We start from the raw sequence: 16,949 nt of genomic DNA, 5'->3' as shown, positions 1-16,949 counted from the left end.
TGCCATCTACTTTACCGGATATTTTAGCTGATGACGCTCGAGCAGCTGCTCGTGTTCTTCGTTTTATAACTTTGACTGGCTTGTCCAAAGACATCTAACTCTTTTACTTATTTTATCTGCATCTTTGTAAGGACTTTCTGGTGTCCCCCCCCCTTGAGTTTTACTAGATTCTATGTGCTCTAACAATTGTGACTGGGCGCTAATGGCCTCAGTAGTTGAGCGCCCTTAAACCCCAACAAAAAAAAAAAAACCATCATACGTCACGTGGGACAGACTGTAAGTCCGTCTCTGACTAACGTCATTATTCTCGATCGAATGTAATCGATCGTCAAATGTTTGGTGGAAAGGTGACCACCATATCCTGTGTAACTGTAAGCCGCCTTCTTTTCTGTTGAAATTATTGCAGTGTTTCTGAATCTCTATAGCTTTCCTATACATACGTGTATAATAATAGATGTCCTGGCTAACATGCTTGTCTCACTAAATTTTATTTCATGATCACCGTCTTTAAAAACTTGTTCCCCTACAGCTGATTTGTCAGTATATCCCAGTCGACAGTTTTTGTGTTCAGTTTAACGGCTATTGACACTTCGTATCGTTGTTCCAATATAAACCTTCCCATAGCCACATTTAATTTATATTCGCCGATCTTGGTCAGTAAAATTCTTCTGGGTTTGAGGAAGGCGTCTTGCAACAATCGCCGAAACGTTTTAATTTTATAGGTGACAATGCGCTTCAAACCCAGAAGAATTTTATTGACTGTGACAACGGACGCGGAAGCTTACGTTTACACTCGCTAATCTTCTTTGTAGGTCTAAAGATTGTTTAAACTTGAAACTCAGCCATAACCTTACCAATACATTCCGTAATATTGCTGATAATTGGAAGAAAAACTACCCTCGATATATTGGGGAAAGTAAATGTTTAATGTCAGTGGTAGGCATAAAACGTCGTCCAAAACCGTACTGAATGGCGTCTCTGAAAATTATTTTGAACAATGGGTACAGAAGCGCGAAAACATCCTTGACATCTTAATAGCCCTGACCAAGCAGGGATTATTGACCAAAATGTTGTTGAGCCATGAAGAGTTCACAAGAGTGAATACTGTAACATCGAGACTCACCAAAATAAACGCAAAATTCACGCCCTTAAAAAAGGAGATAAAAATTCGCTTGACACATTCCGAAGAGAGAGATTGCACTCCGTCAGATAAGTCTTTCTAAACGTAGTCCAGATGCGGTTTAAAGTCAAATGAGTAATAGCTGAGAGATATGTGTCAAATTAATAAGATGTGGTACTGACACAAAACAGGTCAGACCACTGGTGCAGAAGCAATGAATTACACATGCCAAATTTAAAAGAACGAAAAACTCACAAGATTGGCGAAGTTTTACAGAGGCTGGAAATTTAGCGCAAAATCAATTAGAGAGACTTTTAATAGTTTCTAGAACGACATTCTGTCTCTAAATCTGGTAGAAACCCCAAAGAAATTCTGGTTGTATGTAAAGTACACAATTATAAAGGTGCATTAATACCTTCACTGTGCGACAACAATGGTAAAGTTATTGACGACAGTGCTACTAAAGCGAGTCACTGAAGACGGATTTCCTAAATTCCGTCTCAGGATAAATATAGTGGAGCAGCTTAACACTTGAGAGAGGCAATGCCTCCAGGTTCCTTTCAGAATATGCTGATACAGTATCTCCATACTTAGCAGTCATATACAACTCTTCTATGGCAGAAAGATTGGTACCCAAAGACAGGAAAGTTGCACAAATTACACCAGAAACCAAGAAAGGGAATGTGAGTAATCCGATGAAATGCACGCCCATACAACTAACGTCGTTTGCAGTAGGATTTCTGAAAATATAGTCAGTTTGAACATTATGAATTAGCTTGAAGATATCATTTATTGACAAATAGCCAACACATATTCAGAAAACATAATTCTTGTGAAACACAACAAGCTCTTTATTCTCGCAAAGTAATGACTGATATTGACAGATGACACAAAATTGATTCCATATTTTTTGATTTTCAGAAGGCTTTTGACTCAATTCCTCACAAGTGACTTCCAATTACATTGTGTGCCCCAGAACTATCATCGTAGAGGTGTGCACTGGTTCATGATTCTGTAAGAGAAAGGTCACAGTTAATAATAATTGACAGAAGGTCATCGAAGTAATATGACGTTTCCAAAGTAAGTGTTATAGGCCCTCTCTTGTCCCTGACTGATTTCTTGGAACGTCGCTTGGAAAACGTAACAGGTCTACTAAAGAAACGGCTTACACTATGTTTATCTGTTATCTTGAGGAGTATTGCAGTGTGGTGTGGGACATGAAAAAATTGAAAGAAGTGTAGCTCGTTTTGTACTATCGCGAAACAAGGGAGAGAGTGCTATAGATATGATACATGAACTGGGATGGTGGTAATTAAAACAGACTTTTTTCGCTATGGCACGAATTTTTCATGAAATTTCAAACACAAATTTTGTCCTCAGTGTGATAAATTTATTGATGCCCATCTACGCAGGGAGAAATTATCGTAGTAAAGTACGAGAAATCGGAGCTCATATGGAAAGATGTAAGTGTTAATTGTCCCTGCACCCAGTAAGAGTGGAATCGTAGAGAAGTAGATTAAAAATGATGGTTCAATGACCCTCTGCCAGGACCATAATTATGAATGGCAGAGTAATCATGTACATATAGATCAGGCATCATCGTCATTTTAGATATGTAAGAGGATCTATTGGGCTTAGAACATTTAGGGGATGTGGCTGCTAATTGTACAATTCCAACATATGCAGCACTTCATACATGTTAGTTGTAGTACTGTGATATGACATAATGGGCTCAGATATGAGATCCACAGGGCAGTGTGTGCTTAATAAAAGTTGCTGCAGCACTGGCCATTAGAGTGGAGGTATTCATGGCTGGATGCTTACGCTCATATCGGTGAAATATGATGAACCTGAACTGCACTTGGAATAGGAGTTGCTACACATACAATTAGCCAAATTACAGGAGAGTCCTCATTCCTTCCTCCCCCCCCATCCGTCCCATATACACTTCGTCCTGTGGACCTAAGGTCCTAGCTGCTTTCTTGTCTTCTCCTACTCCCGTCCTCTCCCCCCCTCGCTCCCGTCCTCTCCCCCCCTCGCTCCCGTCCTCTCCCCCCCTCGCTCCCGTCCTCTCCCCCCCTCGCTCCCGTCCTCTCCCCCCCTCGCTCCCGTCCTCTCCCCCCCTCGCTCCCGTCCTCTCCCCCCCTCGCTCCCGTCCTCTCCCCCCCTCGCTCCCGTCCTCTCCCCCCCTCGCTCCCGTCCTCTCCCCCCCTCGCTCCCGTCCTCTCCCCCCCTCGCTCCCGTCCTCTCCCCCCCTCGCTCCCGTCCTCTCCCCCCCTCGCTCCCGTCCTCTCCCCCCCTCGCTCCCGTCCTCTCCCCCCCTCGCTCCCGTCCTCTCCCCCCCTCGCTCCCGTCCTCTCCCCCCCTCGCTCCCGTCCTCTCCCCCCCTCGCTCCCGTCCTCTCCCCCCCTCGCTCCCGTCCTCTCCCCCCCTCGCTCCCGTCCTCTCCCCCCCTCGCTCCCGTCCTCTCCCCCCCTCGCTCCCGTCCTCTCCCCCCCTCGCTCCCGTCCTCTCCCCCCCTCGCTCCCGTCCTCTCCCCCCCTCGCTCCCGTCCTCTCCCCCCCTCGCTCCCGTCCTCTCCCCCCCTCGCTCCCGTCCTCTCCCCCCCTCGCTCCCGTCCTCTCCCCCCCTCGCTCCCGTCCTCTCCCCCCCTCGCTCCCGTCCTCTCCCCCCCTCGCTCCCGTCCTCTCCCCCCCTCGCTCCCGTCCTCTCCCCCCCTCGCTCCCGTCCTCTCCCCCCCTCGCTCCCGTCCTCTCCCCCCCTCGCTCCCGTCCTCTCCCCCCCTCGCTCCCGTCCTCTCCCCCCCTCGCTCCCGTCCTCTCCCCCCCTCGCTCCCGTCCTCTCCCCCCCTCGCTCCCGTCCTCTCCCCCCCTCGCTCCCGTCCTCTCCCCCCCTCGCTCCCGTCCTCTCCCCCCCTCGCTCCCGTCCTCTCCCCCCCTCGCTCCCGTCCTCTCCCCCCCTCGCTCCCGTCCTCTCCCCCCCTCGCTCCCGTCCTCTCCCCCCCTCGCTCCCGTCCTCTCCCCCCCTCGCTCCCGTCCTCTCCCCCCCTCGCTCCCGTCCTCTCCCCCCCTCGCTCCCGTCCTCTCCCCCCCTCGCTCCCGTCCTCTCCCCCCCTCGCTCCCGTCCTCTCCCCCCCTCTCGCACCCCTCCCCCCTCCCCCTCGCTCGCGTCCTCTCCCCCCTCTCGCACCCCTCCCCCCTCTCGCACCCCTCCCCCCCTCCCCCTCGCTCGCGTCCTCTCCCCCCCTCTCGTACCCCTCCCCCCTCGCTCGCGTCCTCTCCCCCCCTCTCGTACCCCTCCCCCCTCGCTCGCGTCCTCTCCCCCCTCGCTCCCGTCCTCTCGCACCCCTCCCCCCTCCCCCCTCGCTCCCGTCGAGCCCGTCCTCTCGCACCCCTCCCCCCTCCCCCCTCGCTCCCGTCGAGCCCGTCCTCTCGCACCCCTCCCCCCTCCCCCCTCGCTCCTGTTGTTCCCGTCATCTCGCACCCTCCCCCCTCCCCCCTCCCCCCTCCCCCTCGCCGTCGCTCCCGTCGTTCCCGTCGTTCCCGTCCTCTCGCACCCTCCCCCCTCCCCCCTCCCCCTCGCCCTCGCTCCCGTCGTTCCCGTCCTCTCGCACCCCTCCCCCTCGCTCCCGTCGTTCCCGTCCTCTCGCACCCTCCCCCCTCCCCCCTCCCCCTCGCCCTCGCTCCCGTCGTTCCCGTCCTCTCGCACCCCTCCCCCTCGCTCCCGTCGTTCCCGTCCTCTCGCACCCCTCCCCCCTCCCCCCTCGCTCCCGTCGTTCCCGTCCTCTCGCACCCCTCCCCCCTCCCCCCTCCCTCTCGCTCCCGTCGTCCCCGTCCTCTCGCACCCCTCCCCCCTCCCCCCTCCCTCTCGCTCCCGTCGTTCCCGTCCTCTCGCACCCCTCGCTCCACGAAGTAAAGTTGTGAAAGTCCCGTTAGTCCCCCGACCCCACTAGTTGTACGATAGAGGGGTACTGGTGTAGGTAGATAGAATGTAAGAAACGCGTTTTGTTCATAATGACAGTGCTTTGGTTTGAGAATTGAGAGAACAAAGGAAGGAATAGAGCAGAGGTCACAGCTGTAGTGTCAAACATTTTAGCAAATGTGGCGTATACCATCAGCAGTGTTACTGTTCAGGCTGTAGTGTGTGTGTTGATAAAATACATGTGCACTTCCATCATCACTGCATGAATAGTTCATGAATGTACCTACCACAAAAAATGTTGTGTGGTAAAGATTAAGGATATGACAGAAGTACCCAGTACCTACACAACTCTTACATGGAGGTTTCTAAAACAATTCATAAATAATTAACATCAAAACTTATGTATTGTTGAAGTTTCCCAGAAATTCTGTTTCTTATTCTGGTTTATCGTTGACTGGCATAGCATAAAATTTTAGCTGTAAATTTTATTTCTACTACTTCAAGAAATACAGAGGTATTTGTTAGTAACCTCACTTGCATACTTTATTTCTTTCTTCATTATTTATATTGTTACTTCACTTCCATATGTATGAAAATACATGTTGTAACTAATTGAGTTGACAAAAGTTACAATATTTAGTGCTGCAGTTGTCAACTTCGAGAATCCGGCACAATGGTACTAGTTACGTTAAAAACCCATGTGATCCCAATTAAGAGTTTAAAAACATTCGAAATTTACCAGATACGATGCCAAACAGAACTTTATACCAAACGCAATGCAAAAAAGTTAAGTTAGTCAGAACAAAAGAAAACACTGGAGCATGCATGCCATCAGTAGTTTGTGATCTTTCATGTGCAACATGATGCACGTACTGTGGAACTGAAAGGCATCACAGTTCTATTCTGTGGGAAAGGGTTTAACTGCATGTGGAATTATGGGACGCAGATACTACAGGGGTAGCTCATGCATCAGCTATTTTCATTGCCACTCTATATGTAGTGTCAGCCTGCAGTGTTTAATGGGTGGTGTGTGTGTGTGTGTGTGTGTGTGTGTGTGTGTGTGTGTGTGTGTGTGTGTGTGTGTGTGTGTGTGTGTGTGTGTGTGTGTGTCCTTCAGTCATTCATGTTCTGCAGTGTCAGGTGACCAAATGTAAAAATTGGCTCACTGCAAAAATATACTGGAAGATGTACAACCATTTCCATATTTTCAGACAGTATTTCCATTTGTGCAAGGTTTCATATAAGTTGCAGTGCCAAAAACACAGTCTTAGATTAAAACCACTGCAATTGTGTCATTCACATTCATCAGTATGCAATTTTTTTTCCATACATTGGTGTGACATTGAATATTGTTCGTAACAGTCATTATCCATCTGATTAACATCCATACAAGATACCTAATCAAAATAGTTATGCTTACACTAGTTCTTGACTCATTCGGAATCAAACATAAAAAAAAATCTGTTTACTAGGTGAAATAAATATATCATTTCCAAAGTCGAAAGTGTTTGCCAGACACAGCAAAGCCATTTACAGAGCTAAGATAATAGAAGAGGAACATTTAAAAATTATTTCTCTTAATTCAATCCTTTTCAATTAAAACATGTAACTGAAATTTTTTTGATACAATTAATAAATGTGTGTAGACTATTAATTTGTAGCACTGTATTTTAAAATGATTGTAACACTTGAAAGTGAATTATTTTAATTCTCATCTAAAAATTTCAAATCAAATTGGCAGTGACTCAGATTAATCATTATTTTTACCTCATCAGTTCCTTCCTTGTGGAGGAATATTTTAATTTTAAATCACTAACAGTTACAATATATGTTAATTCTTATGCAATTTTATGAATTGTCGCTTATAGTACTGGATTTATGGACACCTAAATATTGTTTCTTTGTTGTACATATATCAATATTTAACATTACCCTCATTACTCTTCAGATTGACTCAGTGTACTAGTGGGAGCTGTGGCGTGCCATGTGAAGAAACTTGTCACCATAGACTGGTCCAGGGTGAGTTGGTGATAGACATGAAGTCAACACATGAGTTTGGTACCAATACAGAAGATATGACTCTTGATAAGAACTGCTCAGTTGCCACGCGATATAACTGTAGTACGAGGGAAAACGAATTACATGTATATAGCTGTAATTTCTGCCAACAGAGCTTTCCTTCAAAATACAAATTCATAAAGCATGTGTTTATGCACATTGATGGCATGCAACCACCTTTGTATGTTTGTAGGTGGTGTGGTGAAGTATTTCACAGTAATGTTAGTTTGAAAAAACATTTGAGAATGAGTGAGAATTATCATGTCTTAACTGCTGGAAACCGTGAAAAATATGGCTCTAGTGAAGAGCATCAAAGCAGTATCTTCTCAGATAGTGAGCCAGAAGTTTCTGTCGCAGAATACAACGAGCTGAATTCATACAAGGAAACATGGAAAGCTGCTAGTGACATGGGTAACACACACATGACAAATGATACAGAGGAAACAAATCATTATAGATCTTTATCTACAACTGTTAATGTCAGATCCCAGGGTGATGTACTTACTGCAAACAGAATCCACAAATGTGATATTTGTGGCAAATATTTTGCTGGTGCAGGCAATCTCAAGAAACATGGATTAATTCACACTAGAAAAAAACCTCACAAATGTACGAATTGTGGGAAATCTTTTCCTTTCCCAAGCCATCTCAAGAAACATGTGTTTCTTCACACTGGAAAGAAACCTCATAAATGTGAACTTTGTGGACAATCTTTTGCCAGCAGAAGCACTCTCAATAGACACACATTAATTCACACTGGAAGAAAATCCCACAAATGCGAGATTTGTGGGAAATCTTTTGCCAGGACAAGCAATCTCAAGGCACACAAAGTAATTCACACTGGGAAGAAACGTCATAAATGTGAGATTTGTGGGAAATCTTTTGCTTTCTCATGCAGTCTCAAGAAACATGTGTTTCTTCACACTGGAAAGAAACCTCATAAATGTGAGATTTGTGGGAGATCTTTTGCTTTCTCATGTGATCTCAAGAAACATGTTTCTTCACACTGGAAAGAAACCTCACAAATGTGAGATTCGTGGGAAATCTTCTGCTAGGGCAGGCTATCTCAAGACACACGTTCATTCAGACCAGGAAGAGACCTCACAAAAGTGATGTGTGTGGCAAATCATTCTTGTATCAGCTGATCTCAAGATACATGCATTAGGACACATTGGAAGGGGACCTCACAAATGTGATACCTGGGGACCTCACAAATGTGATACCTGTGACAAAAGTTTCACTCAGTTGGGCACTCTCAAGATGCATCAGAAAGAAACTACAAGTAAGTGTTACCTTTTTGTAAATTGGTTTTCCTGGTTGATGCCCTCAAGGCGTGTAAAATAATGGATGAAGCAAGGGGAGAATAAATTGTAATGCCCGTGAAATAACATACAAATGTGGTATAATTGTGAAACAATGTGTACTATAGAGTGGTAACAGATAATGTGACAATATAAAAATCCATATCTGCTGCTTGAGATGTCAAGAAATTGTATTACTAAATACTCAAGAAACATGACTCAAATGTGTTTTTGTCAATAACACTGCTGTTTTTTTCTTATAGCTCTTGAGACAAGAAAATTGTGTATTGTGATGAATCCCTATGTTTGTCAGTAATCATAAGTACCATGCAATATTCAGTATAAGTCCAAGGATATGTGATGACTTGCTGCTTATTATTCCAAACATAGTCATCATGTAGTACTTGTAACTGTGCATTTTAGAAACAATGACATCAAAAATATATTCATGGTACTTCCTTCACAAAGGATAGTAAACTCAACACTGGAGAAACATGGTTATGGGAATTATTTTAGTCAGGTATGTTTTCTCAAGAGATCTGCTGTATGTGAAATGAATAGTGTACATTTATATTCTGTTAGTACTAATCCTGTATTAGTAAGAGTAACAACAAATATAGCAACCTGCTTAATAGCATATTTGTTCACCTTTGGAACACAATACTTCGACAGTTCTACACGATATGGACTTGGCATGTCATTTATGTGTTTCTGGATGTATGTTGTACCAGTTGCATTCCACACGTTCAGATCAGGTACATGGTGTGGTCAAGATGTTAGGTACCATACTACTAAGCCAACTGTAGAGTTGTTCTGCATATGTGACATAGGCAGTTATCCTGCTGGAAGATGCCTTCACCATGGGAGAGCATATCAGGCATGAAGGAATCTATGCAGTAGCAATAACTCACATAGTTGGCAACTGTCATGATGCCTTCAATTACTACCAGATGTCCCAAAGGAGCCCGAGTGACTGTCCCCATAGCATAATGGGCCCTCCACCTGGTGCCATTCGCCTAGACGATAGCATATCTGGATGTGGCAACTGACCTGGTGTAACAGGAAATGTCAGATGTCCTGACAGTTGGCAGTTGACATTAGCATTGACCTTCATTCCAGCATCAATGATCCCTTGCCTTCTGCAGTTGCAATTGAACATTTTTGTGGAGCCCCATGTTCAACAATATACATTGATTTGTGGGTTCAAAAACGTCTATGGCTGCTCAAGCATTGTTTTCCGTAATTAGATATGACATATTGCCACATGCCAAGCTTCACAGAGCAGGCAAGCCTCTGACCTGCATGATTTGTAATGGATAGGTGTATTACATGTTTTCATAAGGTTATTGATTTATCACCTTTCAGCCACTTTCTACAGATGTTCACAAATGTGGCATAGATCCAGCCTACCAGCTTCACCACTTTTGAGGTGCTTGTTCCCAACTACAGTGCCACTGTAACCTGCCCTTTGCTAAAGTCACTTATGTCATTGGATTTACATGTCTGTGACCCATCTAATTGGTAGAACAATTCCTTGTTAATTTCTGGTCTGCTTATATACTTGTAATCTGCTTATTGCATCATGTACGTACAACATGTGGCATTCATACTCCTTGCAGGCAGTATTCATGACATTTTTGCTCACCAGTGCATCTCTACATAAATGGGCCAGATGCTAAAATGTGTAATCTAATAAATTCATTGTTCTTGGTTGCCATTTACACCAGTGCACAATAGCTATATTTTTTTTGCGAATTTTTTTGTTTTACAAAGCTCTGTACATGATTGAGAGATAATGTAGATAGGTGTTATGTACCAAAGCTCTTAATTATTTTTTCAGCATTCAATACCATGTAAGTTATACACAAAATGAAATAGGTAAACATACATTAGGTCTTACAATTTGATTCCAGTTATTCGTATACACAAGAACAGCACTTGGGAGAGCTCCGAACATGAGTACTAAATATTTATTGCGTTTTATTCAAAGATGTTTCCAATATGGATAGTTTCCTTAATTTGTGTAAATAAACCTGACGTATTTTGAAATCTGTATTCAGGCTTTATTTTTAGTTTCAGAACGATTGTTTTTATTTTTGATTTCCGACCTGTTTGTTATTGGGGAAAGTGGTTTAGTATGTCAACTACACGTGTAACAACTGGAGATAGTTATAATTAAGTGATTGGCACTGTTACGTTTTGCTACACTTCAGCTGTGACAATCTGTAGTGATGTGATTACATTTTATTCCATCTTTCTCATGATAGGAGATCCACAACTGCTGTATAGATTATTCATAATAGGCAACATCCACATACCATTGTATTAAATATTATTTTCCAATGAAAGGAAAGAAAAGCCATGTTTCTGGACAATAGGCTTATATTCTGATGAACCTGAAAATACACTACTAAGTGTGGCGAGTATACATATCATGAATGTCTAAGAAAAACAGTAAAATTTGTAGTAACGTGTTTCAAAAGGTACACAATATGGACTGAATATCTATTTGTGTGAGCTGAAGATGGTTCATGTAACATTTGTCTGGTACACGAGATGTAAGCAGAAAATGAACATATTCAGTGGTTGTGTGGAAAACTAGGCAAAGAAATGAGTCTATGTCAACACAATAGATACCCATAAATTAAGAGTGTAACAGCACCTAATAAAATCATAACCTAAGCTGATCATGACAGAATAAACTATTGTACAAGAATGGTCAAGGATAAGTCAATTTTAGGATGTGGATTCAATACAAAAGGAGGTTTAGCTCAATAATATTTATAAGATTCATTATTTTTCCTATAATCTCTGCAGTTTGTAGAACAAAAGTTAAAATTGCAAAGTTATTGAAGGATACATTAAAACTGATAATATACCCATAATAAACTAATCTCCTTAAGACTGTAACACTATCATTGTTTTATTAAATCTTATTTCATGTACTTAATTGATATTGATTCTTAAGTAATGTCATTGGTTCAGTCCTTAGCTAAGTGGAATGTAATGCTCTCACATGTTGCAAAATGACAAAATTATACAATAGAAACAAACTAATACATGTCAGCATCTCGTCCCCTAATGCTTAGTTGTAAATGAGTCATGACTGAATTGTGCCAGGATCAAAAATCCACTTAAGTATAAAATTAACCAACAGCTGCTGCTCGTGCACCACGTGATCTGAATGGTTCACAATATCTTTGATTACATATGATCCATACAACCATTCAGAGGACAACTACAGTGACAGGAAGAGAGGTGACACTGGGTCAACCATGCTGTATAGGTATTCCAGCTTACTCCTCTGTGATGTGTGCAGTGCCGTGGTCAATGGTAACTTGCAATTTTCCCAAGCTAGTATTCATGAGTGGTTTGTAGAAAGTGTGTGTGTGTGTGTGTGTGTGTGTGTGTGTGTGTGTGTGTGTGTGTGTGTGTGTGTGTGTGTGTGTGTGTGTGTGTGTGTGTGTAGGTAGGCTGTCAGTTGGGTGCCACCACAAAAGGTGCCACCACAAAAGCAGAAAAGTTTAAAGCTGTAGTGTGTGTAAGTTAAACGATCAGATAACCTAATGGTGGGTGTGATACGTATGTAATAAGAACATTGAATAAATGTCTACCATCACAGAAACTCAATAAGTCTGAAGTGTTAATGCATGGTCACAGCAGAGAACTGCTACTACAGTTGACTGTGCTATCAAATACGGTAATCTGTTTCCAATGGGCCTAAATAAAAAATTGTGCATTGCCTCAACAGTGCGAGAGCAAGGGAATTCTTTAGTTTCCTCTAAAATCAATGCAGTTTCACATTTAACGACACTAGTGCAGAGTAATAAAGTGGGATGCTTGTAATAATTAGTGTTAATGCACAGTTGAATCTCGAACTACATGACAATCTGATGGACACTCGTTGCAAACAAACAGGACGTCCATTGCCAAACATGGCGTTCATAATTAGGTACACAGGCGACAGGGAAAGAGAAGGTGATACCACTCAAATTGGCAACTGGTGTAAGTTACAGACAGGGATATCTGTATATTTAACACATCTATAGATGATGACAGTTGTACAATAGCAGCAGTGCAATAATACGGCAAGGTTGACACCTACATGGAGTACATTATTTTTTTTTTTTTTGCATGTGTACTGATGCAAGAAATGAAGTATTAGTTATGGTTTGCTGGAAGGTTTCAGTTGGCACTAAGTTAGGGCTGAGTCTCTGTTGCAGTCTTGGCTGAATGGTAGTGTGCAAGGTTGACACCTACATGGAGTACATTATTTTTTTTTTTTTTTGCATGTGTACTGATGCAAGAAATGAAGTATTAGTTATGGTTTGCTGGAAGGTTTCAGTGGGCACTAAGTTAGGGCTGAGTCTCTGTTGCAGTCTTGGCTGAATGGTAGTGTGCAGGGTATTAACATGCAACCGTTGCGTGGGTGTTACACAAGATGATCTGTAAGGCTTTGGTTACTTCCAAAGTAGCAGTTAGTTTGCACAGTTCCGTATGTATTAACTCACGCTGGGTCGCGTTTTTAAGTTCCTTATATTGCAGTATTAGCACAGTGGCTGTATTATGACTTTGTCAGTTGGTAGCCAAAAGGTTGCCTTCAGTGTGATTGAACTGCACATGCCAGCATACTAGGATTTCGTGATACAACATAACAAAGAATGAAGCTCGCAGGAGCTTTTATCACAGCGATCAGCATCAGTCCGAGCAGGGATACCAAATTTGTTTTCAGCACAGCTGGCCTTCCATTAAAACCAAACTCGCATAGCATTGTGGAGTGGTACTGTGACTGGTTGTTCACAGGATGAACAGTGTCTGTAATTCAGTGAATGAGAATTAAATCTGAGTGAAAATACAGAGATGGTAGTACATATTGTCTGGTTGTTTCTGCTTACATACTGCAAGAGTTAGCACTCATGTAGAGGCAATTGCAACGGAGTACAAAGGTTCAATGGCTTTGCAGTCAAGATGATTGATCAGCAGTATTTATAGCCTGGCACAGGTGCTAGTGATCTTGAAACTTTGCATAAGTTTGTCGTTTATTATTCTTTCGAGAAAATAGTGATGGTTTATTTTAAGTGGGGCTGAATGCTGAGAGGACTGAATACACAGCCAATTGTTTTCGGCATGCTGTTAGAAAGAACACAAGACGTTATAGCCTGGTATATTTCAGAATTAGGTCAACATTTGGCCAAAGTGTGTGATTTACTGTAGTTGTGCTAATTCTATACTTTGTTAGGAAACCAAATGTGAGTTTCTATCCCCACTTTCCTGAAAATCTAGTGAGAATGAAACCACATTCTGGAAGTGTCCATTATGTAAACTGGCATGAATATGGAGATGTTAGATTTAGGACAAGAATGTCAAAATAGGAGGCAGTAGACCTACCCAGTAGTGATAACTTCCTTGGTGAGCTATGGGAAAGAAAAGAGGGCTTAGCTATTAGGGAAATGGCCAAACCAGCTTCAATTGTCTGTGACGAAATTAAAGTTGAGAGTATTCGTTACATTTATAATTATAATGAATTAAAATATAACGGATGGTGCAATAAGGATAGGACGTGAACTAGGAAGGGAATCACAATCAGCTGTCTAGGCTCATGATGTTTCAAGCAAACTGGCATGTTGTGCACCACACAGGATAGCCTATGTAATGAACTGAAAACAGGTGTTCACAATAGTCAATTTTTGAAAAGGCCTGTAGTCTTGTGACTGTTGAGGGACCTAACTGGTCCATACCAGTCCTAATTAAATTAGGTGATAAATACAGATGGCAGAACATGACAATATGAATTGGAAAACAGAAATACATAACAGGAAAAGAGGTAATATCATGCACTACAATTACTGAAACTTACATTTAATCATAAAGAGAAGCAAAAGGAAGGGCAGGAGCTTGTTGCTAGATGAATCAGACGTTTTTCGTCATCTCATCAGCCTATCAAGGTGTAATGAACCTACGAGTGGTAGGCATCGAAGTGAGTGTGCTCCTGGCATACACGATTTGTGTCATGAAGCCATAGAAGATTATTCTGCTGCTATAAAAGTACGTCAAAGCTAAAGGTGGTAAGGGAAGATGAAATGAGCAGAAACGCCTATACATACGTGAGATAAGTGAGTGAGTTTAAAGAGGGTAAGCTTTTAAAGTTTTTCTCAGTGATGCAGTGCTGGCAAGTAGTACATTAACTTTTTAGGTGTGTAAGGCACTGGAGTGGGTCCAATGGTATAGTTATTTAGTGTACTACGTGTGAATGCAAAATGTGGTACGTATCAGTGGAAATGAAAGGATCACAAAATTAACCTGTATCAGTAATGTATCCAGATACACAGATATTTTGGTTAGTGACAGATGGCGAAGCACAGAGCAGTTGAACAGTTTGCATGAAGCATTCTAAATCTTTCCATAAACGGAATTGTCATCATCAGATGAGTTTGCATTTACGTCATCAAAATAGCAGAGCCTAACTGGCAGGTAAAACACTTTACTGGAGGGACAAATGCACAAAATTGTGGGTTAATGAGTATTTAATTAGTGTATGAGCGTAATTGATAACATTGGTGGTGGCCACATTGGTAAAAAGACTTCATTATTCATATTTCTTCTTGAAGCAGTGAGCAAGGCTGAAATTGGTGTGATGCTAGGTGCATCAGCCAGGAACTGCTTGGGAGATGTGGTTCTGTACTGCTGAAAGCCTCATTTTATTCGATGGAGGAAGTAGATAATGTCTGAGGTCCCTTCTTGCACAATGGCGTCCAGTAATGTAGGACAAGTGTTCATAAGCATCAAATGGAGGTTCCGTTATTATAAAAATATAGATCAGTGTTCAAACTGGAAACAATGTGAAACATTATTGCCTGTGTGTACACAGTATTCAAAGGAGTGTAATGGTAGGTGAAACATTTGAGTCAAAATAACACAGTAGTGTAGGAATTAAAGATAGTTACGCACTCAGGGAACACACTGTTAATTGTCTAAGAGCGAACGTTGTGTTTCATAGATGTTTGTGTTGGGTGTGAGGGAGTGGAGCCACTACAACCCTAATTGAGGTAATGTAGTTCTCAGTGTGCAAGTAGGTTACACATGTTTTTGTGTGACATCAAGATGACAGATGGTAGAATGGACCATAGTACAAAGACGAATCAGAAATAAGTGACATGACATGACTAGACAAGGGTCTCTTTGATCGCTAATCGCTCCATGTTAGGAGGACGCCCCTGGAGGAACCAGAAGGCCAAACAACATCCTCCAGTCTCATCTGCGTGGGGTAGATGCCTGTCTAGCGAGTCCCATTGGTTCCGGTCACACACAAATTGTTGAGCAGTTAATGATATGGAGTAAACAGGAGGGCTGTACATCGAGCAAGGCATGTCACATTTCTCACACTATATCGTTGTTTAATGGTCTTACATCCTTACGTTAAATGTAAGTGGTTGTAAGAGAGAGCAGTGCTATTATCTTTCAGATTATGATGCACACAGGATGCAGTTCTAAACTGGATGGAATCACCTTTGTGGGTGTTGCAATTGAAACATACCATATGAATATCTTAAAAGAATGATCAAGGTTCCAGATAGTTCTCTTAGAGAGTGGTAAGTCCATAATTAACAGGGCATACATCTAATTCGTAAACCAACTATATTCCAATTGCCAAGATATATGAGCCAAGATGATGTGAATAAATCATATATAGAATTAGTTGGGGCCAAGACGAAGTGCTTAGCGATATTCCTGTCACTGCTCAAACACTTACTGTTTGACAACTGATGTGCCAAATCATTCCTCTAGAAAATAACACTGGCTCCTTGCTTAACTAACCAATTGAGAGACAGCACATACCAGGCAGTAAATCTCTGGGGAATAGCTAAAGCGGACACTGCAGCAAGGTAGTAGTGAAAAATCTGTAGTATTGGCTGGAATAGTGAAACGGAACTATGAATGCTATGGTACTAGGAGAGTGACATGGGCGAGATTAGCTCAGACATGTCCCTTCTTAACGGAAGAAGGATAACAGAACTGATTCAGGGACGTGGTAACAGGGACAGGAATAACAGGGAAGGTTAAGAAGCTAACTGCAATGATATGTGACTACAGAATTTCTCCAGACTGTTCGTCACGCATTAGCAGTAGTGTAAGAAACCATGTCATTGAAAAGTTGTCCCTATTCCTCCTTGTTTACTGAGAATGAGAACCAATGACTCTACATGGATTTTTTTAGCAGATAGTCAGGTTAAAAGAGGCTAGCATAATCTTCAGCATAACGAGCCAGCACTATTGGACTAACGGCAAAATGGTACAAGCATGGATCCATGCATAAATTTATTCATATCTGCGGGGTTGTATCAAAATTATGTCCACTTGGACATTTGTAATACAGGCAAATACCACCAGGTCTTGTGGGAACAGCTTTTTTAAATTTTGACTAGACATCTGAATAGTCGTAGATGCAGTAGAAGCGCAACTACAGTTAAGAAATACTACTATATTACTTGACCAGAGTACACACAGTGTAGTTCACGATACCAAAAGTGGAGGGAGAGATAACATACGTC

At 42.5% G+C, this 16,949-nt stretch overlaps 1 protein-coding gene across 12 annotated transcripts in view; it reads left to right on the top strand.

Moving 5' to 3' along the window:
- The window catches only part of LOC126213566 (zinc finger protein 99-like), a 599,001-nt gene that overhangs the window by 466,842 nt on the left and 115,210 nt on the right, over window positions 1–16,949 (top strand). For 11 of the 12 annotated variants that reach the window (XM_049941407.1, XM_049941406.1, XM_049941408.1 and 8 more), the window contains one exon: window positions 6,990–8,297. The exons of the other annotated variant lie outside the window; for it this stretch is intronic. In XM_049941407.1, coding sequence (XP_049797364.1) covers window positions 6,990–8,130 — 1,141 coding nt within the window. In that variant the 3' untranslated portion in view covers window positions 8,131–8,297. Of the gene's footprint in view, window positions 1–6,989; window positions 8,298–16,949 lie in introns of those variants that run through there. 12 annotated transcript variants of the gene reach the window in all.

Source organism: Schistocerca nitens, chromosome 11, assembly GCF_023898315.1.
Source record: "Schistocerca nitens isolate TAMUIC-IGC-003100 chromosome 11, iqSchNite1.1, whole genome shotgun sequence".
In the NCBI taxonomy this organism is placed as follows: domain Eukaryota; kingdom Metazoa; phylum Arthropoda; class Insecta; order Orthoptera; family Acrididae; genus Schistocerca; species Schistocerca nitens.
The sequence above is the reverse complement of the archived record's forward strand: the minus strand, read 5'-3'. Positions and strand labels throughout refer to the sequence as shown.